Source organism: Neodiprion fabricii, chromosome 3 (genome assembly GCF_021155785.1).
Source record: "Neodiprion fabricii isolate iyNeoFabr1 chromosome 3, iyNeoFabr1.1, whole genome shotgun sequence".
NCBI lineage: Eukaryota > Metazoa > Arthropoda > Insecta > Hymenoptera > Diprionidae > Neodiprion > Neodiprion fabricii.
The window spans coordinates 19,330,257-19,354,029 of NC_060241.1; the positions used below are offsets into that span (position 1 = coordinate 19,330,257).

Below are 23,773 nucleotides of genomic sequence, written 5' to 3' on the forward strand. Positions count from 1 at the left end.
AACCCGCACATATGATTTTTAATTCCTGCATATAGGTATATATAATACGTGTACATGTACATGAAAATGTTACACGTTAAAAGTGTAGACCTAATAATTACAATATTTCATTATATTTGTTAAATCAAAGCAAGGAGTTTGGTTGTTATTCAGTGTCACAACTGCGTAATGTCGCATTTCATTCCGTTTCGCCTTCTTGTTCTTATTGTGGTAGAAAAAATGGTTCAAATATCATCGCAAAGTAAAATGATTTTCAGTGTTTATCTTTTCTTTCTTTCGTATTTAAATATACAATATATTATTTACGCAACACATTGAACGTAGAACAAAGCAATAAAAGTACAGGGTAAGTATATTTAACGTAGCTTGAGCTAGGAAGACGCGTGTGTATAAGTATAATGTGTGTTTGCATAAGCTACATTAGTATCTTTTTTGTGTGGGTAGTTTATAATTTACAATTAATTTATTTACCGCGAACCTTGTGACGTGAATTATACATATAAAGAAATGCCAAGCAATTCCCCCGTGTTATAATTAATAGTTACATCGTTTAATTTATAGTTTTATTGATTTATCGTGTGAAAAAAATCGTTACGAAAATCTTTAAAGGAAAATATAAGAAAAATAAGTAATGTACAAAACGTTATTATCCTACTTGCTTTCTAGCACGTCGAAATCTGTACTGAATTGCGCGCGCGGACGCAATTCTGTGTGTGTGAGAATATTTTATTGTACAACAGCACGCGTAATTATAATACGTGTGAATATATTTGTTATTATCATTATTGATGTATTTTCATTATTGTTTCAATAATCGTGTCCTTCTTATTTCTCTTTAGGCTGTCCGAATGTTATATATATATATATATATATATATATTTAATACATATATGATTATACATAAGATATTTAATTATAATATTAGTCTAAGATGGACTAATCTGGACTCACTATATGCATATACATATCTGTGTGTGTGTGTGTGTGTGATTATAACAATAAAAACGATAAGGCAAATCATGTAGGAACAGTCTAATAAAATAATAACACAGCTATTCAATAATAAAATAATTATGTATACTTTTACAACGTACAAAATTAACTCATACAGTGGTTTAATTGAAAAGGAACAGGAGTTTTCTATAATTCTTATTACAGTCACATGTGCAGTTTTATCGCGCTTTTTATTTTCTCCTCATGTCATCGTTTGTTTGATATTCGAAAAACCGCGCGGACAAGAAATCAAAAATTCATTGACTTCTACGAGCTTCACAGTCTGAGTAGAAAGTCTTGTCGCGAAGAACTTCACGAACGATATGTGATACACCGCATTGCCGAGATCTTGCCGAAACTAAGCGCTGAAACAAAACTAATCCTGATCTTAAAACCGATTTTATAAACGCGTATTATTGATGAATGAAAAAAATTCTTTTCCGACCTCGATTATACTTTATATCAGTTTGCTTTTTGTTTTCTTTGAAAATAAGGTACTAAACTAAATTTTTTTCTTTGTTTAGATAAAGAGAAAATAACATATCGTATATTGCGTGTAAGTGATTATCAATTAATACTCAAAGGATCACCACAAGTAACAATAATAATGATAATCATAATAGTGACAATAATTATTCATTATTATATTATTATATTATATATTTAGAATTACTTGCAGGGGAAAAAACATCAAATTTATAATTGTAAGTATAACTTAAAGAATGTCTTCTTCTTTACGTTCTTCTTTCTTTCAGTTTTAGTTTTTTTTCTTTTTACTCTCACCTCTTTCTTTTCTTTCACATTATTTACAAATATATTTCTTTTACATTATATTACTTTAGGGTAGTAATTCATTATTATTTTCCTTACATATCTTTTTTTTTTTTTTTGTTTTTTCTTCGTATTGTGTAAAGTGTGTAGTACAACTACATCGATCGATATACATACCATATACTGTAATCAGTAGCTTGTTGTAAAAATTCAGTATGTACGTATACATATTATATATATATATATATATATATATATATATATATATATATATATTATGTATGTATAGTATTCAAGTCCCTACATTTTTTTTTGTTTCAATTTACAATCAATTTCATTTAGGTTTCGAATACAAAGCAGCAGCTCGAAAATTTCTGTACTGATTAATTTGTATCGCGAACAAATCACCATCACGTAACTGTTTCGCTAGTCTTCTTCCAAGTTTCTTCTTCTTCTTTTTTTTCAAGAGAATATTATACAATGATATTATAATATAACTATGCGCCATAGTATGTCGAAATTTTATTATTAGATGTCGCTTCAATTCCATGTTGATTTAAACGGTGCATCCTACCGCTGTCACCATTTCATGTATACCTCCTTCACCCTGACTAATACTAGGGAAGTTTTTACTATTTTTTCAATATCACCAAGACAGTTAACAAAGTGAACAACTATAATACATAGCCTGATTTCGTATGATATTCAAAGTTTTCAAAGTAGCAGTAATAATTTGTGAAAATAATATGTTTGAAGTATTAAAATCGAGGAATAAATAGTCATAAAAATTGTAAACGGAAAACGATTCGATTGCTCGATGGAACAAAGGAAAAAAAATGAAATAAAACAAAGAAATGTTCTTAAAATTTCACGCGCTTTCTGCAATCTTCCCGTGTGTCGGTCTAATTGCAACGTACACACGTAAGTTAATATATCGCTAAAAAATAGCCACCAATTTGTACAGTTTAATAATCCTGCAACCGATTTGCCTACAGCGGTACAACTTTTTCGGTCTGATGCACCGGAGTATCGTATACGGGTATACACTTGTAGTACTGATTCGAATATGCCGGGTAGGATTCTTTCGAGGGTGACAATCGGCCGCGGAAACGTCCGCGAACAATGTGAATCGTCAGGCCAATACACAGCGCTGCCAATACAACTGTCACCGTCACGTGGGCCCAACCCTTCATTCCTGTCGGAGCTGACTCGCCGTCACGATGTTCCTGAAAACATTCGAAATTGATTACCAATGTGAAAAATGTTCAAACTTATTGTTTTACTTTTTTTTTTAGCCAATCGTTCGTTTGTTTGCAAGGGAAAAAAGAGTATAGTTGGCTGCAGTGATTCTGACATGGCTAATTTTTTTACCGAGTCGGTTACGTTGGCAACGCTGAATCAGTGCGCAGCGCCACCGCCAGGTGGCCGCTAAACAGACTCAATCTTTGTAAACGCAACATAACCAATCTAACTCAAAATTCGAATCTAACTCAAAAGTACGAATAAGCGACAGTTTATTTTCAGCATAACAAAACCTGTTTCGCGACTGACATCGAAAAGGAAATGTTGAGCTTTCGCTAGATCTGATATTGTCAGTTTTCGATAATATGTGTGTCTGTGTGTGATTAAGTTTATTGTTCGACGATATCTCGAGAACGAATGAATGGATTTTGGAGTAATTGACGCGCTTTTCTTAGTATTCGAATTACTTGGATTTTGAATTCGCCCAGTTCGTTAATTTATGAGTTATTCAAATAATGAAATTTGCAAAAAAATTCAAATAATGGTATCTTAGGAGTGGTCAAACCGATTTTGATGATTTTGCTTTCAATAGTGGTATTTGATTTATTCAAATGGGAAAAACCACGTTTCATTTAAAAATGCTCTCTGCGGTTAATCAATTGTTTCTTATTTCGCAAGGATGTCTGAAGGGAAAATGTTCTTCTGAGAATTTTTCTAATTGTATATCGATGAAAATGATCTTGAAGAATCGCGAAATCCAATCAATATACTTATCGTTAGCTGGAAGTATTCTCCCTGAATTATGATTTGTGGTCTAAAGAGGGCGATTTGAATAAAAATGGGCGAACAAAAATTTTCCGCGCGCAAAATGTGCTCCTCAATAAAAGTGTACAAAAGAAGACGAAAGAAAATCAGAACTAACAGAAAAATGGGGCATTTGAGTGAATCGTTGGTAAGGTTTTGGTGGTGAGGAGAAAAATTCAGTCATTATATGAAAGATTAATGGGTATCCCACGATATAGATCGTATAATATCGAATCCGTGTGTTGTGATAAATCGAGTCTCATATTATTTCGTACTACCGCATATTGATCTGATTTGATTTATAGCTTTTTTAATACAGGCGTCGGGGTGTATAAGAAAAGTTGGGAAACGTCACTCAAAACTACGGAGAAAGGCGGTGATCGCCGGTATAAATCGGTATAGTTCAAACGAGTTTTTCACGCTATAGTTTATACGTCGTGATATCAAAGTTCACCACTTCGCCCCTTCCGCCCATCAATATCCTCGTTCCCCATTAGTCTTGGCGAATTTGTTCGCGAGGGGTTAAAACAAACGCCGTTTGAATACCCGCTTGAGCCGATCTATGGATCAATGGAAAACCGGCGGGGCTTACAACGGATCGCAATGTTGAAAGTCAACGGCGTTTTGTGACAAGTATACTCGACAATCGTCGCCGTAATAAAACAGACCTAACTGATGTTGGATATCATTATTTTCGAGCCACGGCTCGGAGGATATTGACACAAATTAATCGCAGGCGCTGAATAAGAATACGGGAAAGGCGCCGAAAGCTAAATTAAGCTCGGAGATGCCCGGGATTTGTCGGTGAAATTTATAAAGCTCTTTTTAGCCTTCCTCTCCGCTCTCGTAACGCGATAGAAAAATACAAGGGATGATGGAAAAATTATTCTTCTCACCTTTATTGGACAAACTCGACAGCATTCTCCTGGGGGCGGCGGTAATGAATCCTTGCAAGGTACGGAACAAATGGTTTTGTTACAGCTCAATCTCCCGCCTTGATCACAGGCGCATGTTGTGCAAGAATCTGGACTCCATTTTGAATTTTCAACGTGCGTCTCGTTCTGGGAATCCACGCATGATAACCGGCAACGGCAAATCTGTCGAAAACACACGCGAATTTAGATAATTTATTTTTATAATTATGCTCCGTGTGTTTGCAAGAATATGGAAAAATCTCATCGACGTTTAGAGAAATTTAGATTTTCATTTCGGCAAATCACTTTGCTATATTTATGCGTTTTCCCAACGTCACGCTGTTCTTGATTTCTATTTCCTTTTAAAATTCAAAATTCCTACGGAAAGCGATGGCTGGTGGTTAGTTTGTTTCGTTAATAAAGAGAATAGGTAGTCGATTGATTCTATTGGAAATTCTTGGTCTAATTCAGCAAGCTGTAGCCAAATCAAACGAAGGGGATAATTTGGTCTTGGTCGTACGTTTTCCCAGTATATTACAAGTAATAAGTGCGAAGGGAAAGCAATTTCAGTTCAATCAGACTGTACGAGTTTAATATCAACGAAAAAGCTATTAATACCAGAGTGGAAGTCTTCGCGAAAATTGAGAGAAATTTACGAGAGGTGAAAATATTGCGAAGAGAAGCCAAATAAATATCCCAATCGTGATCAGAGATGCTAGGAAAACTGAAATATCGACAGTGAGAGCCAATATTTGGAAAGGAGAAGGAATCGGTCAAAAAATCATCAGCAGCGTCAAGTGTGCTCATGGTGGTAGATGCAAGTGATACAACATTGCTACTGTGTCATGTTTTTGTTTCGAAAAATTTTTGATCAAATTTTACGTCCGATACATCCGTAGAAGCTACAGAGTGCCCGAAGCATGCATTCAAGGATTCGTGCCTTAATGGTTTCAAATTCCAATTACATTCCAAATTTGAGAATTCGTAAAATTTCTCATACAGACTCGCCGTGATCGGCCATAATAACCCAGGCAAAAGCAATCTGTCATAAATAGCCCGAAGCAAAGATAACCCATGAGAAAAAAATTGCCGAAACATCAAATTAAATTTCAAATTCTACGGGTTATTTTCGTGCGTGTTATTTTTATTTCAACGATTATCTCTGGGTCACTTGGTCTCAGTACCAAATCCCTCGTTCAAATTGACTGATCGCATCTTGGCTCACCTGGCAACCTCGTTTATTGGTTTTGTAACCCATCGGGCAGTCCTTCTTGCACGTCACCATGGGACACCCTGGTTTCGGGTTGCAGGCGCAAATAGTGCAGCCTTCTTCGTCGATCGCGAGACCTCTCTCGCAGTGCAGGTCGCAGCTGAGAGCGGGGCAGATTTTCTTGGCTGAAGTTTCGTCGTTTTTGTCGTTGTTTTCGTTGCCCGTGGTGTTCTCGATCTCCATGGGAGTCACCGTGTTCGCCGAAGTCTCGCCTCCGTTTTGACAGGCGCAGACTGGACATCCTCCGTCGTCGTTTGCTAGGTCGCATGATAACGTGCAGTCCGAAAGATGAGGACAGATTTTCTCGTTCTCGTGTGCGAACTAGAAATATAGAAGGAAGAAGATTGTGTAACGATTTTCTCAAAGATCTCGGACGATTTCAAATTTTTCAAAGTCATTGCGTGTTTCATTTTTTTTTTTACGAGTGAAAGTTAGTGATTAATTTTATAACTATATCTTATATTTACAATGTTTATGCTCAAGGCTGGTAGTAATAAATTGAAATTTTCTCATCGTAGGCGCTATTTATTTTTTTCACTTCCTTTATTCCGCGTCGACTTCAAGTAATATTTTAGAAATATTTTTATGACGCTATTCCACCTTTCCATAACTGCAGGTACTCAAAAAGCAGCTTCGAATATATACATATATAAAAAATATATATATTTCCACGATAAAGGCCGAGAATTAAGAAACAGTATTTATGATCCAAAAAACTATGAGATCGCTGACAGATATTCATTCATTTCAAACGTGTAATTATTCGTTCTTCGGTGTTTGAAATACGTATCGACACTTTTCGAGATCTTGCAAGGAAAAAAAAAAAAAAAAACTACCTCTCCGTGACTTCTGAACCACTTTCGTTTACTAAACATAGTGACAGAAAATCAAGAAATTTTTTTCTTTTTAGTTCAAATCGCACACATTTATAATTGTTTAGACAGGGCCGTTTGCGAACGGCTTGCAAGCTTAAACATTTGCCTTGGTAAAAGACAAAAAAAACGTAGAACTAGAAAAAAATTCAATCACACGGGTCAAAGATACGAGTTTCCAGTACGAAGGAATTAAGTTTTCCCAACGCATTTCCACATCTGGTCTTAAAATTGCGGATGCTGAAATGTTTCAAAATGTTTCGAGATATTGTCACTTCTACATTCTTCAAGATAATTCATCGAACTTTGTAATGAAACTTAAGGGCACTGAAATACGTTTTCAGGAAGTTTTCCACAATTGTGAAGCACTTGGGTCGCTTCAAAATTCCTTTGCACAACAAAACGATATTGCGAAAAATTCGGCGCATCGCCGAAGTAAGCGAAACTTTCCTCCTGGTATTTTTATCGTGGATTTTATAAAAATGTGCGTAACTCACCCCTTCGAGGACGCATTCGCACGTCGGACAGCCGGACGAATCGGCGGCAAATCCGACTTTGCAGTCGAGTTCACAGTTCATCAAAGGCACACATTTGACCGGTTCGGCACCAGTCGCGTTACCCTGCGCCGGACACCGTGGACAACATTCACCTGCCTCGGGGGGCGTCGCGTTTTCGCAATTCTTGCACATCAACGCTTGACAGGCGGCGAGACCCTCGTCACACTTGCAGCTTGTGCACGGTCCTTCCTGCCAACGGTCCCCCGCCTGGCGGGGAACCCCCGAGTTGTCAATGCATCCTCCCTGATTAGCCTCCTCCGGTTCATCCCATGAAACGCCTTCTGGAATTTAAGCTGTCTTAGCTTCCCTTCGACACTTCGGATACTCTCGTGTAGGGACGTTGGAACAGCGGTCGAATCGAATTGAATAATTCGGAAGGCATGAATTAACTCTTCGAGAATTTCGAGAAGACATCTTTTTTCTCGAGCATCAATGTGCGCGTGTGATTACCGAATTATCACAATTAGACGGATAATTTTTTGGAGAAGTTCGTTACGTCGGTAATGCGGATTACGGCAGATACGGAACCGAGTTGTTAAAAAAAATTAACCATCTCAGAAACCGCAACCACGTGTGTACATTCTGCGTTAAAATTACCCTATCTTATTTTTTATGTCTTACCATTCCAAAAATATATGCGGCCGACTGAGCGGAAAAAATTCACCGCTGACACTTTTACTATCTTGGAACGTGATAGCGTAGATCAAAAGTATAAATAGAAATCATAGATACGTGTGAAAAAATTCCGCCAAAAAAATATTTATTAATTCAGTCGACTAGTTGACTGAAAATTCGAATAATTCTAATGGTATTGATAATACGAATTGTTCCGAGTTATTAATTATTTCGGTGTTTTAAACAGTTCGAATTATTCAAATTACTGGGTTCAAATCTCAAGTTCTGTATTTTCGTTCTTCTGTGTTGAAACTTTTTAGTCGAATGAAAAGTGTTTAGAAATCGGAGAAACTGTAAAATGGAGTCAGGCTTGGTAAAGTAACAATAAAAAATAGCTTATTCGAGATTCGGACCGTATTATGCAAATATTTCTTTGCGACTGCACGATTCGAGAGATTCTAATTCGCAGAATTTAAATCGAATTAAATGTCATTATTCGATTCGGATCAAATTATTTGTATATCCCTAATTTTATAAAGCTTTCACTCGATTAATTTTTTTCAACCGATTGTTGATACTTCGATTTTTTAATTACTCATGAAAAGTGGTAAGTGAAATTTTGCCAGGCTGATTTTTAAAATGAGGGTTCGAATTCGTATCCCTCAAATCCTCTAATTACAATAATTTAATAACCTTACAGTAATACTTTGTTGAGTGTACAATTTTTTTCGAAAGTAAAATTCGCGGCCTAATATTTCAAACGAAGAGTTCTCTGAACTTTTTTAATATAATGGAATTCAGACAAATACCAACGACTTGCAGATTCTTCTGATAAATTCTTTTCCGAATTACGTTTGAGAATAATAACAAGGTTAAAAGTAACTTGGACACATGTTCAACACATCGATCATGTCCCATGAGTTTAGATTTTTTCTGACTCGTTGTTTAACCACTTTCCAATAGACTTATAAAATCATCTCAAAACAGCTTTCAGAAAGTTTTGACGGAAAAATTTTGACCGATTGTTCGTAAAAGTTTCACCCAAAAATATCACGATAAAGTGTATGAAGTCGGGATGATTCACGAAAGATTCGAAAATTGAATCAAAGTATTACTCACAATTTTGAAAATCGAAAAAACCGTGACTCGAACAACGACATGTATAACTGCAAATATTTCGTGACATTTGAATCACCGAACGAATTGAGCAGATGATTAACGATTCTTACCTAGATGTACGCACTTGTAGAGAGGACAGCAGTTGCCAGGCTTTTCAGGTCCGCCAGGGAGAATCTGGACAGGATGTGACCCGGTGTCACACTTTCCAGGAGGACATGGAGACACGCACGTACACACACCATCTTCGGAAAGGATGCTGTCGTCGGGACAGGGTTCGACGTTAATAGCTGAAACACCCAGATAAAAGAACCCACATGAATGAGCAATTCTCCGTTTGACGATGAAGTAAAAAGTTGGGCAAGGTTATCATTAATGATTCAGGCACGACGACAATGTTCATTAATAATATTCATGTTCGTCGGCGTTAGTCGAAGAAACAACTAGCTGTAAAATCCTCGCTTCCCAAAGTTCGCTTGGGGTCGGATGCCTAGTGCAATTTGTTTTTGTGCTCTTGGGCTCACTGAGCTCGCTTACTCATCGTCGGTGTTTTACCAGATGATACGAGATTAATGCGATACCTCACGCCCTCACTGCTCACTGCACTGTGCAGGAACTACGGAGCACTCGTCGTGGAAATCAAAATTCACCAGGTAGACAACCTGGAGTGCGGGAACTACGGAGCGCTATTTCCGGAGTTCGAAATACTTCAGGTTAAGGAACTGGAGCGCAGGAATGACGGTGCACGTTTCCTGGCGGTCGAAACTCACTAAGTAGAAGACTTGGAAGTCGTATTTCATCAGGTAAATCACCTGGAGCGCGGGAACTATGAGGAACTACGGAAACGCTGGTCCTGGAGGTCGAAATTCACCAGGTGAAGGAACTGGAGCGCGGGAACCACGGAGCGCTTGTCCTGGAAGTCGAGTTACACCAGGAAGCGAACCCGGAGCGCAGGATCCAGGAGGTAGAGAACCCGGTACTCGAAATACGTAGCGAACACGAAGCGCGAGATCCGGGAGGTTGAGAACCCGGCACTTGAAACTTTCGGAGCGCGATTCTCATACGTCCGCTCTACTGCGCGGTTGTTTCCAGACTGAGGAATTCGCTTAGCTGATTTTGAATTAATATAGATCGATGACGTCAAGAGAAAAAAAAATTTGGGTCACGTCACTTTCTGAATATCCGAACAGTCGAACATCCAAAATTTGGTTTCAAAATTTAATACTATGTATGATGTACGATGTATGATGCATGATGTATGATGTATGATGTATGATATTTAGTATCAGTACGACGTGTCTCTTCAAAGAGTTTCCTTTGGCCAAAAATTCACACTCGTTGTGAATTTCATTACGAGTTGTTCGTGCACCGAATAGAAACAAATTCTCATAGGCGTAAGAAATAAAGTTATCTTTTATATTGCAACAAAATGAAATACCGGAAGTACAAATTACAACTTAGAATTTCTTTAAATTCTTTTAAAACCTGGTAGATTCGTTCGATTTCCATTGAAGATAGTTTTTTTGAATAGAATGCGGTAATCGTAAAGCAAAATCGAACGAATCTACTAGGTTTTAAATGAATTTGAAGGAATTCTAAGCCCTTGTTTATAATTCCAGTATATTAATATTTCAGATTTTTGTAAAGATCTCCGTACCTCAGAGAAACGCAATAATTTAATGAATTCGAGCAAAGAACCGTCTCATTTATGAATAACGCTGTAGCTACACCCGAGGAATATGTGAAATGAAAACTGTATTGAAAAGTAATTAGTTGGTCTGAATTACATAAACCACACGACGCAAGCAAACTTTTTTGGATGACGTCTCGTGAATGCTGGAGCTTGTACCGTGTAAAAGCACAGTTTGATATTGAAACTTGGATATAAAGTGTTTGCGGGATTGCAACGGGGCGCTGAAATTCTGGAAAACAAGCGCGAGTAAATGTGCAGTAACAATAATAGGGTTGCCGATTGGTCGGAGGGATTAGGATAACGCTGTTGCGGTGGATTAAAAACACGCGCGGTCTACCGCAAGGGTAATTCGTTGGTTCGTTCGTTCGCCAGCCACCACTGGCAGAGTAACTTCCTCGTAAAAGTCTAATCCGGGGAAACCTTTTCTCCACGACCCGATTGGCTTTTCCAACTTTGCGAAACGATTTTACTTCCCGCGCGTATTCTGTACATGTGCACACATAGATGCATACGTAATACATGTACACATTCACGTATCCTACGTGAACCTGCACTTCTCCTACCTTCTGCGGTCAACCGGCCACTGCCACTCACGAATTAGAGACGTGTTGTTGATTAAAAGGGAGTTGTAAAACGAAACCTCCGGCATTCGTTCCCGAGCCACGCGAGAGATAACAATTGAAAAACGGAGTGGTTCTTGTCTTTCTTCTTCATGTTTTATTTTACTTGATTGTGGTTTTTTTTTTCTTTTTCTTTTTTTCGATACTCGTTTTGCTACGGAGGAAACAGCAGCGTGATGAACGAGGAAGTATTTTTTCCACTATATTGAACTCCCAGTTTCAAGATTTCAATTATCAAGCTTCCCAAGGTACGATATTTGTTCTGCCTGATATACGGCTTGAGAATTGTGAGAAACGTCGAAGCGATATGATACCAAGGTACGTATTTCTATGGTTTATACTTATTGTTCTTTTATTATTGTTTGGCTAGAGACAATCTTATTCAATATGCTTGCTTGTGAATTTACTGGGCGAGTGGGCCAACCCTTGAAAACTTGGTAGATTCGTTCGATTTCACTCTATGATGGCTCCTATTATTCAGAAGATTATTTTAGACATGGTTAGTAAAAAATTGATTAGTGCATGAAAAAATTTGGGGTGAATTTGTAAGGTAAAACTAGCAATTGTAGATCGTCAAATCAAACGAAGCTGTTAGATTTTTAACAACTTTGAAGCGATTCGAAATTGGAGTATTGACATTAAAGCTTTTTTTACAATTCCTGTTTTGTCTATTTCTCTATTTTCAAACAGATCTTTGCCGCTTCTGTACATATCGATTTGGTGAATATTCAACATATACGACTGTCTCAGAATAATATGATTAAAAAAAAAATCGATTTCTGACCAACCGACTTCCTTAAAACATCGGCCGAGACAAATATCCAAAGCGCAGTAGTAAAACTCGCGCTGAGGTCAGCCGCGGTAGTTTCTCATAACTCAACATTAACAATTCTCGATCGATTGGCGGAGTGACAAGTAATTTCGGCAGGATTCGAATCACGAAACAAGGCAGTAAACGAGGGAGACGCGATCAGTTCCGCTGATATTCAAAGTCTCGTGTAATGTATTTGCTCGAGGAAAGGAGAGTCCATAATCCTAAACGGTGGCCCGGACTTGGGGTGGAGCGAAATTAAATGGCCGTAGGAATTTTATTCGTTCTGGGAACTTTATTCACCGTGGATTTTAGTTATTCCGATTAACTGAACTAACCCGGAACAGTGCGGCCCAGAAGCCAACGCTCGTTTCTCTTTCAATTTACGACTGCAAATCTCGACTTATTATAAACGCGGTGGGTGGGTATGTACCTAGGTATGTACGCAGCGGTAAGACAGGTTCCGCAAAAGAATAAAAATAATGACGTTGAGCTTGAAGGTAACCAATTAAAAGTAACAAGTACCTACCTGCCCTCTTTTCTTACGGTAATTGACTTTATTCGCTTTTGACGAGTTAGCCACCCACCTGCTGGGCTAGCTTTTTATCCGTCACTTTTTTTTTAACAATGCGGCCAAATTTTACATTGTAACTCCCCGTACTCTCAATTATCCCTATATTCTGGTCGTCGGTCGTTGCATTGTTTCCATATTTTTCACGATAATAAAATTACGAATTTACACCAGTGTATAACAACTGATTGAATATTGTTAGAATTAGGAAAAACGAGGTACTTTTTTAGTTAAACAAGCTTTAACATCAATTTATTGTTGCACAAGCATTAAATTTTCGCAACAGTTGCAAGCAAATATAGTAACAGTGATGATAATGACAAAGAATAGTAACGGATACTAGACTTTCCGGCAACAGCTAGAAAACTAATTTTCATTTTCTACCTAGAACTACAATTTTCAATTGTGGTAAAAAATGAAAATAATTAAGGACTGAGCGGCAACCGAAACGAAAAATTTCTCTCAGTGTGAGCGAATTAGAATAACACAAGCTAAGGTATTAACAAATTGAAAAAGGTTTGTATAATTAGAACGTTCGTATTATTGCTCGATTCAAATATTTTCACTGTTATTTTGACCATCTCAAAAAACGCCAGCGTTTGCCAAAAAAAAAAAAATATTCATCAGCGATTATCTTCGAGTAAGAATTGTTAATACATATGCCTTCAGTATCGCTGATTGTACAATTTTCCGATAGGTTAATGTACCATATATTTTCTCTGGCTAAGTAGCGGCATTTTAAATGCGACGATCGATTCGTGTTGACCTAAGAACCGACCGTAATTCCTCCCAGCAATTCTAACATTCCCGATTAGGATCATCACGGATCAGCGAAGACGGACCTTCGTAAGGGAGGTAAATCAAAGCTCGGTATTTCATCAATAGAAACCCCAATTTGAGCGGTGGATATCCTGAGTTTGAGGGAGACAGCGCGTCGATATCGGGTCAGAACTCACGGTTACAACGGAGAGATCGGAGGGAAACTTGTGTCCTCGTAAGAACCGAGGGATCGATGTATAGGTATAACAGCAGCGACATCGCTCAAGGGGTTGCCTCTGTGCTTTCGAAGTCAAGGGCCCGGGGTAAAATTCGGGGCTTACAGTACGAAGGGCGAAGGATATAAACGGCGGCTGGAAGTTGACGTGTGCATTCCGTCCCTTCGAGTAACGGGGCGTTTTCTATCAAGGGTTGATGATAGCGGCTCATCCTCTCTCCCCTCATTTCTCCGCTCTGATCTCCGTCGCTCTTCGAGTGTCCGAGCTCGTAATTATCAAGGGTGAAGATACGCGGGTGGCTAACGACTTCAGCTTTACCCTGTAATAAATTTCAAATCTGCTATTTGACCTCGCGGTCCTGCCAATCGGTTCAATTCCGAAAACGTTCATTTTTCAAATCAATTTTAACCCTCACGCTGGTTCAGCATTGATTGTGTATTATTGAATTGTCGTTCCTTTTTTTTTTGTTTTTTTTTTTTGTTCCACCCCTATTGAACAGGATAACAAGAGAATTTTACGTCAGTGACGAACGCGTCGGAAATTCGAACCTGACATTTGATCCGAGCTTATTTTACTTTTTCATTGCCTCCGCTGTGTGTGTTGCTATATACTGTTCCCGGTCTGAACTTTGTCTCCTTGTTCAATGTTTTGAACCTTACAACTTTTATAGATTTTTAAACGAACAATCGACGAATTAAGGCCTCAGTTCTAATTATTAGAATCGGATGTCTGTGAAATTTGGATATTTTTCACTCGGAAAATCAGAAATGCGAAATCTTGACCGTTGGAACAATCGAAAATAAAGGAATTCAATACCGTAGTTCGGGTTTAGAAAAAATTAGTAGACGAGTCTGATTTTCAAGTGCAGGAAAGGTTCGAGAATGGTGTGTTTCAGAAATTTGTAAAGTACAAAAATGTGCCTATAAAAAGTTGTAGAATTTTTAAACCTCGTCATCAAATCGAACATCTTCATAAACATAGATTAGATATCAAAATTAAGCCGCAAGTTCATTTTTTTATACTGATTAAGTATACTTGAGTCCATCAAGCAGATCGAATCATTCGTCCAAAGTCGAAAAAAAAAATCACGAGGCTTAACGTAGGCCCATCGTAAGATCAGAAAAAAATCTTCAAAACTGAAAGTTTTAACGCGGTTACTCACGATTTAAACTAGTTCATTGAATGATAGTTATACTTTGACTTAGTCTATTTCTTTCATGGTATCGAACACTTTTAGTACCTGCCGGTTGAGAAAATGACAAGAAGTAAAAAAGAAAAGGATAAAGATATTCAACACATCTGGTCGATGAATAAAAGTATTTACTACACCTATGTACAACGGTGTATATACATACCTATACAGCATGCTTGTGCAGCGGCACTGAATTTGCTTTGCTGCTTTCGTTAGCATAAACAGGCCTGCTTTATATTTTATTTCATTTTTTTTCTCACTTCTTTCCGCCTCCCCAGCAGGAGTGTAAGTGCCTCGACGTTGCTCGGAATCCGGTACAAGCCACGGGCACAATTTCGCTAATTTTTTTTTTTTCATTCAGGCAAGCCGGCAGCCTCTGTGATCCATCTGCAGCGATTTTGAAATAATCTTTTTTCCTTTTTAACGCCACGCTGCTCGCAACTCTCAAGAACCCCTCGCCAGGCCTCAAGATACACAACCACGTCTATCTCATACGTAAATTATTCAAGATTTAGAGGGATCGGTAGAAACTTTAAGGAATAAGATACTTTAATTATATTCCAAAGCGGCGTTGGCTTCCGAAACTCGTTTCCAGTGAATGATAACTGATACTATGTATTGGGTGATTCTTTGAAAAGATCGTTTTTTTAATTTCGACCGCCTCACCCTTCAAATCAGTTTTCGAGAACTCAAAAATAATCCCCTAATTTTTTTAGATTTTTATCTCACCTTTAACCTGTGCCCGTAACAGGCTGGATTTTCCCATTTAACTCTGTCAGAAGCACATTGAATCCACCCAACGGATTTTGATAAAATTTGATGTATGGGGGCTTCTTGAGTCACTGATAAGGAATCTGAATTCGAAATTTGAAAATTTACAATGACGGATCCAATATGGCCGACCAAAATCCAAAGTCTAAGGATAAAACTCGGTGGTCGGGGGTTTCCGAGGTCGTTGATTAAGATTCTCTACTTAAAATTATAAATTTCAAAATGGTAGATCAAATACAGCAACATCAAGTGACTTTTGGGATTCTTGTTCACCACGTGGGATCAGCCATTTTGAATTTTATAATGCCAAGTTCAGATTCGTAATCAGCGATCTCAAAAGTTACCGAATTCCACCAAAGTCGAGTGACTTTTTGGATTACGGTTCACCGTATTGGATCCGCCATTTTTAATTTTGAAATTTTGGGTTCAGAGGCGTAGTCAGCGACCCAAGAAACCCCCGTATACAAAATTTTATTTAAATCCGTTTGGCAGATTTAATATGCCCCTGAAGGGGTTAATTGGGGAAATCCACCCTCTCGCGGAAACGGTTTAGATTTGAGATAAGAATCTGAAAAAAAAAAAGAAATTATTTTTTAATTACCTGGAGCAGATTTAAGGGATGAGCCGATCGAAATTCAAAAATGACCTTTTTACAAACTACCCTACCATCTATAGATGAAGATAAGATGATTCACAGACAAGTTCGTCCGTGCCTCTTACATAAAATGAAGGATGGGGTGAACTGATCTGCAAAGATTACCCGAGATGCAGTTGTCCACATAAAGCAAAAAATTGCTCGCGTTACGATCTTCTTTACACATACCGAAACGAATACCTAAACGGCAGTGGTGTAATCCACATATCCGCAGAACGCGGTTAAGTGACTCAAGCGTGAAATCCTAGCTCGTGAGTATCAAAAACCGCTAAAAAGAAATTTTCCGCCTACCCGGACCATTTCCATGCGCGAGCGAGATATAAGTGGTCTGGTAAAACATCAGAGACGAAGGGCGTTCTCGTTATACGGTATATACACCTATATATGTATATATACGTGTAAATATATACCCCGAAGCTTGAGCTTTCGAGAATTCCTCGCCATAATGCTATGTAAGTTTCCTTTACTTTGTTTTTTATTACATGAACATGAAATTTTACACCCCTTTAAGCCCAAGATTAACGGCCGAGTAATTGCGTAATCATAAGATACACTAATTCACGAGTCGTTTAATTTTATTACTAATTGACGAATTACAATTTCGAAACGAATTGAGAAACTTTGATGCGTGGAAACTTTCGACCTTGTATATTTTCCCAACATTATCTAGACGGCGAAATTTCGCTAAACATATTTGAAAGGTAATATATATAGCCGTGGAAAAAGTATTTTTTCTTGCAATGCTTTGCAATATCTTTTATTCTTCAATTTTTTTCGAGTTAATGTTTCTACACGTCTTTTCTGTTTTATTTACTTTTGGCTTGCTTCGCTCTGTACGTCCGTCTTTTCGAAACCCAGACGTGTGTGTATAAATTTGACTGACACGTTCATAGCGAATACGTCATATAGTCCAAAAAGAAAAGAATGCAAAAGAAGGTGAGTCGTCAGTGACGTATAAAGTACACGTGTCTGCGTACATTGTCCTTCATTTTTGCCACGCCGTAAAACTCGAACGTTCTGTATTCGGGTGTTCTACGTACTTTGCATCTTCTCACAAACCAGCGTTTATATTTTTCACATTTTATTTCATCCGTTTTCTTACGATTTCAAGATGGATCGGATTTCTTCATCCTGCCTTCCAGGATTAATTATTCACTACCTGGCACTGTTTTAAAGAGCGCGGAAGAAACAAGGAAAGAGGATAAAAAAAGGAATGAAGAAAAAACAGAAGGAGGGAGAATGACGTCCACACGACGCATCGGGATTAGATTACTCCTTAATCTTAAGACTCTCCGCCCCCGGCGAACGTTTTTCGAGTAATTTCAGTAAAGGGGTGGGTGTACATAAGGTGTGCGTGTGTAAATAGGGCGAGACGCACCCTGCCGAGCTCCTATGTAAGCACATACACACATATATGTATATATATATATATATATATATATATATATATACACGCAGACATATACATTGCAAATACAGGTTAGTCCGTTCGTCTTTGCAGGCAAGGAGAATAAAGAGCTTTCCCAAATGCAATTAAGGCCGCCTAAAACACGAATCGCGAAACACGAAACACGAAACACGAAATGCGAAAGACGAGAGACGAAAGAGGAAAAAATTAGGAATAAAGGTTCGGTGAAGGTGTTGCGTATGGAGTTTGTAACCCACCTTTACACTTCAGTGCTTAACTACTTGTGTTCGTTTTCAAACTTCCTCCGATTGTATCTTACGTAAATATGAGACTATCCTCGTTAATTATATTATTATTCTTGTTCTTGGACTATGAGGAAGCGGTGAAATTTACAATTAGCTTTGCTGAGCGATCGATAGCGCATGCGCAAATTAATCGAACTCTATCGGTCGGCAAGATCGCATCGCGGTAATATTTTCGTCTGCAAGACAGGGGAGCCAAGTTACTGAAAACGGGGCATGAGATGTCAAACTTTCCGGCATCAAGTGCCGAATTGAAATGATCTTGTTACGATGACTCGTAGAATTAGCTGTCCGTCATCGATCAGTTGACGATAAAAGTTTGCCAAGCTTTCCCGAATCATCGCATCGACTAGTTGAGATTTGCTTAATCCAAACAAATTTGCATCGTTTGGGGAACCTGGTTAAGCCGTGTTAATTGACAGCTGTAGTTTGAAGTGGCAAGCCTGCGTGCCAATAGACGAGAACTGGTAGATGGAAACTGGTAGAGGATGAGAGCGACGGAGCGATCGAGCGCCCGACGGAGTGCAAAAGACTAATTTGAGTTACTTGATTTTAACTAGGAATATAAGTAAATCAAGTCACTTAGCACCGCCACGAGGGACGTAAAGTATGCACATTTTCGATCAGGGTTATTGCCAGATGGAAAAATGATTATTTATTCAATGCGTGTGAATTGAGAGCTTCCACACTCATGGATATTAGGCTAGATGATGTCTATTATCGTGAATCCACGATGTCGAGTTATTGCCTCCTTGCAGATATTGCATGACGTTTTCGACAAATTAAGAAATCAAACGGTACGTATCGTATTTGATGAATATTCAAAACGTAATTTTCGACCGTTTGATTTTCGCTTGGAAAAAAAAAGAAAAAAAAAAAAAATACCGAATAAATCGTTTTATAGTATTTGGGTAGAAAAGTTGAAAATAATCGAAAGTTTAATCGCGCCGTTACGGAGGCGAAATGCACTCGAAGTTATACAGTACATATGTATTATACGGTAAACATAGATATTGATGTATACGTATATGTATTATCTCTACGTGTACATAAAGGGGATTGTATAATAATACCTGACGTACAGTATTTTCAGGTATCTGCAATCTAGCGGTAAAGAATTTTTCATAAACTTTTTACGTATATAGGAATGCGAGTTTTCCTTCCGCAAATACGCGACATATTCACCGCTCCTCCCAGCACCAAATACGTTTATAAAACTTGGAGCTTCCTATACTTCATACATATTGCAAAGGTCCGTTATTTGTAACCAACGGATCATTTAGCCGCCAATATTACTCGCAATACGCGATTAACCGTCGCCAAAGCTTTGATTGAAGTTTTAAAAAGGAATTGGGATAATTTTGTCGAATCAAACTAGCTTTATTTATTTATTTATTTTTTTCCTTTCGGAGTATTCATACCGTTGACGATTTTTCAAACGAGTTTCAAGTAATTAAAGATTCCGATTACCTCGAGCGATTCAGCCATCGTGTTAAACCAACACCGAGTAGCTAATCTTGTACAGTCCTCATAAATCAATCGTTTTCAAGATAAGAAAGAAGAACCAGGTTCACCAGGGCAAAAAATGTATAATTCTAATTCTAAGCGCTACGACAAATGGTGGTACAAACGAAGCGTGGAATAAGACTAAACAGTCCTCTTATCCTCCGGTAGGTATAACGGTAAAGTATCCGAGTGTATATTTATTTTCCGAGTAGACGTGGGAGGGAAATCAAGAAGAAGCCGGGGATGGCGAAGAGTAAGAAATCGAGCTTCATCGCCCAAGGATGCAAGCTCGGTGATACAGCGTGAGAATATTCCGATGGTGCGATAACCCTGAGCGATCCGAGAAGTTCGAGACTTTATAGACAGACGCCTTTCCGCGGTACGTTGGGAAGTGCATCAGTTCCAGTGGGTACCTCTACCTGCGGCACGAGCTGCGAGACTTCAGGGTGTGCAGCTCTGAACGAGAGTTGAAAGCATCGGGAAAAGTTTCCATCGCGTAGCTGGACGGATAAAATAAACTTCTTTTCGCTCCAGTCTTCGGAGGGAGGAAACGGAAGGGAGGAAGAACGACGGTGCAAAGATGAGGTGGCGGCGTTGCCTCTACCAGAGGGAGAAAAAGGATCAGCCGGAAGTTGAGAGGACGTCGAGACGGGACGAAACGAGGGGCGGATATCCCTGGTGGGAAAGTCAGGAAGATACTTTGTACCTTATTCCCGCCCTTCTTTTTCCCGACGTACGTCTCATCCAGAAGGAGTGTAAATAAAACCAGAAGCCAAAAGAACTCGACTCTCACTTCTCGCGTATATTTTCCCATTCCGCGGAGTGTGTGTCGCCCGCAATGCCGCTGCCTGTGTTCTCTCTTCCCTATCTCGACCCCAAATTTTCCTCCATTTATGTAGAAACTTAAATTCTCAACAACAATTTTACGGACGTTCAACTATGTACCGTATAATCTGCATTCCAGACGTGGATAGGATCAAAAATCGTTTTCCCCGTGACGCCAATTCACCTTGTGATAAATAAGTACCTAGCGTCAAGTAACAATTGGAAAAAAAAAACAGATCTAAAACCTATTTCCAAGACGTTCTCAACAAGTTTTTAAGAATTCACATCAAGTCATGTGCAGTTCAAGTCTGAGAGAAAAAAAAGAAAGCCATATTCCTAAGTTCATTTCACATAGTTCGTTTCGCACATTATTCGAAAATAATCGTAAATACGGTAATACAATAGTGTGGATAATTGAATCGTCTTGAGAAATGGTGATAATTTTTTCATTATGTTAGAGCGACAAGAAACCAGGACCTTTCGTACGTGTAATTGTTAAGAATGGTGAACCCAAGCCAAACTTTCAGAATTTACGAAAACAAACCTATTCTTATTTATAATAAAATGAATTAGGTACCGGTCCAAGAAAATTCATTTACAAATCGCACATAACGATGTGCTGAAAAGCTTTCATCACAACTACCGACGACGAATCGAAGCGTTTCGTTTTCGGTCGGCCTTGGGGATTGAATTTACTTTGGAAATGAAATTTCTCGAACCTTACCGAGTCCGTATTTCCTCCATTAGTCAAAGTTGACCCGGTAGCGGGTCCCCTAAGCGTTTATTCCGCAGTTGAGAATAACCGCGAGTTCAACGTCGCCTACCATAGAAGCGGATAGCCGGTAGGTATATGGGTACGGATGACCTATGTAGATACCCTACTATGAAGTCGAATAACGTTCATTAGGTATGAATAATGCAAGTGGCGCGGCTGAAAGGAAGGCTTTGATCTTTTGTAGTACTCGCATTTATGTCACCGAGTTAAGTTGCGCCGACCAGCGCTCCGCGCGGGATAACACGAAGATTCAAAGGCTGGATAAAGAGAGAGAGAGAGAGAGAGAGAGAGTGAGAGAGAGGGCGTAGCTCTTATTTCGCGTAGCTTTGATAAAACTCAATCTAACTTTGAACCGCCGCTCCCCGATCCACCCCGCAAAACGATGCTCTCGATCTTTATTTCCAGCACCTCCTCACCTCTCTCTCTCTCTCTCTCTCTCTCGCTCTCTCTTTTCCTCTCTCGTTCAAACAACGAGCTGACTCTCCCAGGGATATAGCCGAACTTTAAACGCTCCCTTAGCTGCACGGATTAGCTCTGATTGTGGCTTAAACACAGAGATTACCTTACGAGTTTCGTCCCTGCAGGGTCTGTGTGGCTTTCTTTCCCGCTTCTCATACCTGCACACCTTTAATAACAAGAGTCTATCGTTCAAACCTCGTTACACTTACCTGAATCCTTGTGGGGTATGAAAACGAGACTTGCCGAGATTCGAGAACGTCAAGAGTTTCGTACAAGAAGAAGTATCTGCAGCCATGAGCGATTTATGGAATAGAATGAAAAGTGACGAAACTTTTAACAACGGGACAACAAACCTCGGATTAGGAATGACTTTGTAAAATGTGAAACTCGGTGAAAAAGCAAGTGAACTAATGAAACTGCACTCAGTGTATACTTTTGCTGTATGTTGAATTCACCGTTAGTGTGCTTGACCATAAACAACGGTCGGTTCAGCTGAATTTCATGGACTAGCCTATGAACTTGACCTGGATGCGTTCTCAGTTCAGAAATCAGAAAAAATTATTAGATAGAACGTTTTTTCAAAGATTGTTGTTTAAATAAATTGAAGACCAGTGGAACGATCGAATCGAAAGTCTGATCAATTCTAATTGTAAGTTGAGAAAAACGGCGTCGATTAAGATCAAGATCATCAAAATTAGTTCAGTCACTCTCCAGACATCGTCATACGAAAAAAGATCGTCGATATCTAGGTATCTAAAAACGGTCGCACCTGATTTTCCAGACCTCAAAACATGGAGACCTTACATTTTTTGGTTGATCGAACAAACTTCCCTCGATCTGTTTTTTTTTTTTTTTTATACCTCCGAAAACAGCTGAGCGGTGAGTTAAAAACTACGAAGCTAAGGGCCGAGGTGATTCATTTTTATTGACAGGTTCGACGCGTAGCTGCATCGAAAAACGGGAAAACTCGCAGCGAGTAATATGCATATTCAAATTCGGAACACGGTGGGATTGCTCTGGTATCAGGCAGCGAGCATAGAGAGAGAGGGAAAGAGAGAGAGAGAGAGACCTGGATAGCTACAAGAGAGATCGGGCGGGTGTGTCGAGAGCTAGTCATAAAGGCAACCTGACGCGTTTGGTTAGCGCGCAATGTCTACGAAATCGCAACCGTTGCGGGCTAAACTCAGCAAGCTGACGCGGCAAGACAACCACTAAATTCCGGTGTACGCTCCTGGAACTCTCGATATATTTCCTATCCCGGGCTGCCGGGTTCGTAACGAGTCGTCAACCTTATCCTCCCTCTCTCTCCTTCCTCATCCGACTCTGTCGCGTTCACCGTTCGCCTTTACCTTCGTAAACTGGCGAATGGTTGATGAAACTCCGCTCTCGTCGCTAATACAGGATCCGCTCGAGAGCAAATGATCGATGACGGTGATGAAAAGAACGGTAGAAAATCCTCCTAATTTAATCCGATTTTTACGAACGGTGATCCACTTGGTAATCAGAACGAAACATTTCGACGCGTCGATATTGATTTCGAGTGATTTATATTCGTTTTTACCCAAGCATGTGATTTTCGATTTACTTCCAGTTAATGATTTCTAATACTTTCCCCAATATCGAATTGCTTCTCAGTATTCTAGACGATTTTTTGTTATTTAGGGATTGAATGAAATTCTAGGAAATCACGGTAAATCGTTAGAAATCACTTTGTAAACTGGAAAATTAACAAGATAGGAAACAGTAGAGAATATTAGGAAATTGAAACCGTTCAACGTTTACTGCAAGACTTGCAACGATTTCAATGATTTTCAGCAGTTGCCGCGCGTTTTTTTCAGCACTGTCATGTGATTCCAAGAGATTCCCAATGACTTGCAACGATTCTAGGTAACGTGATTGATTCCTCGTTACTTCAAAGAATATTTATCAGTTGTTCGGTTACTTTGCTATAGCATGTAGTGTTTATTTTGTCTGCAAACTTTTGTTTTATTCTCAGTTTTTGTACAAGCTATAATGAGGCATGGGAAATGTAATTA

The 23,773-nt window shown here is 38.8% G+C and overlaps 1 protein-coding gene across 2 annotated transcripts in view; it reads right to left on the reverse strand.

Moving 5' to 3' along the window:
- Positions 1-1,055: 1,055 nt before the first annotated feature.
- The window catches only part of LOC124177206 (kielin/chordin-like protein), a 185,959-nt gene continuing 163,241 nt past the window's right edge, over positions 1,056-23,773 (reverse strand). Inside the window, exons 5-9 of one of the 2 annotated variants that reach the window (XM_046559349.1) lie at positions 9,268-9,444; positions 7,364-7,701; positions 5,950-6,315; positions 4,707-4,907; positions 1,056-2,990 (exon numbers count right to left, since the gene is read on the reverse strand). In XM_046559349.1, the coding sequence (XP_046415305.1) occupies positions 2,754-2,990; positions 4,707-4,907; positions 5,950-6,315; positions 7,364-7,701; positions 9,268-9,444 (1,319 nt within the window). In that variant the 3' untranslated portion in view covers positions 1,056-2,753. Of the gene's footprint in view, positions 2,991-4,706; positions 4,908-5,949; positions 6,316-7,363; positions 7,705-9,267; positions 9,445-23,773 lie in introns of both variants that reach the window. The other variant, XM_046559348.1, reaches the window with a different exon arrangement.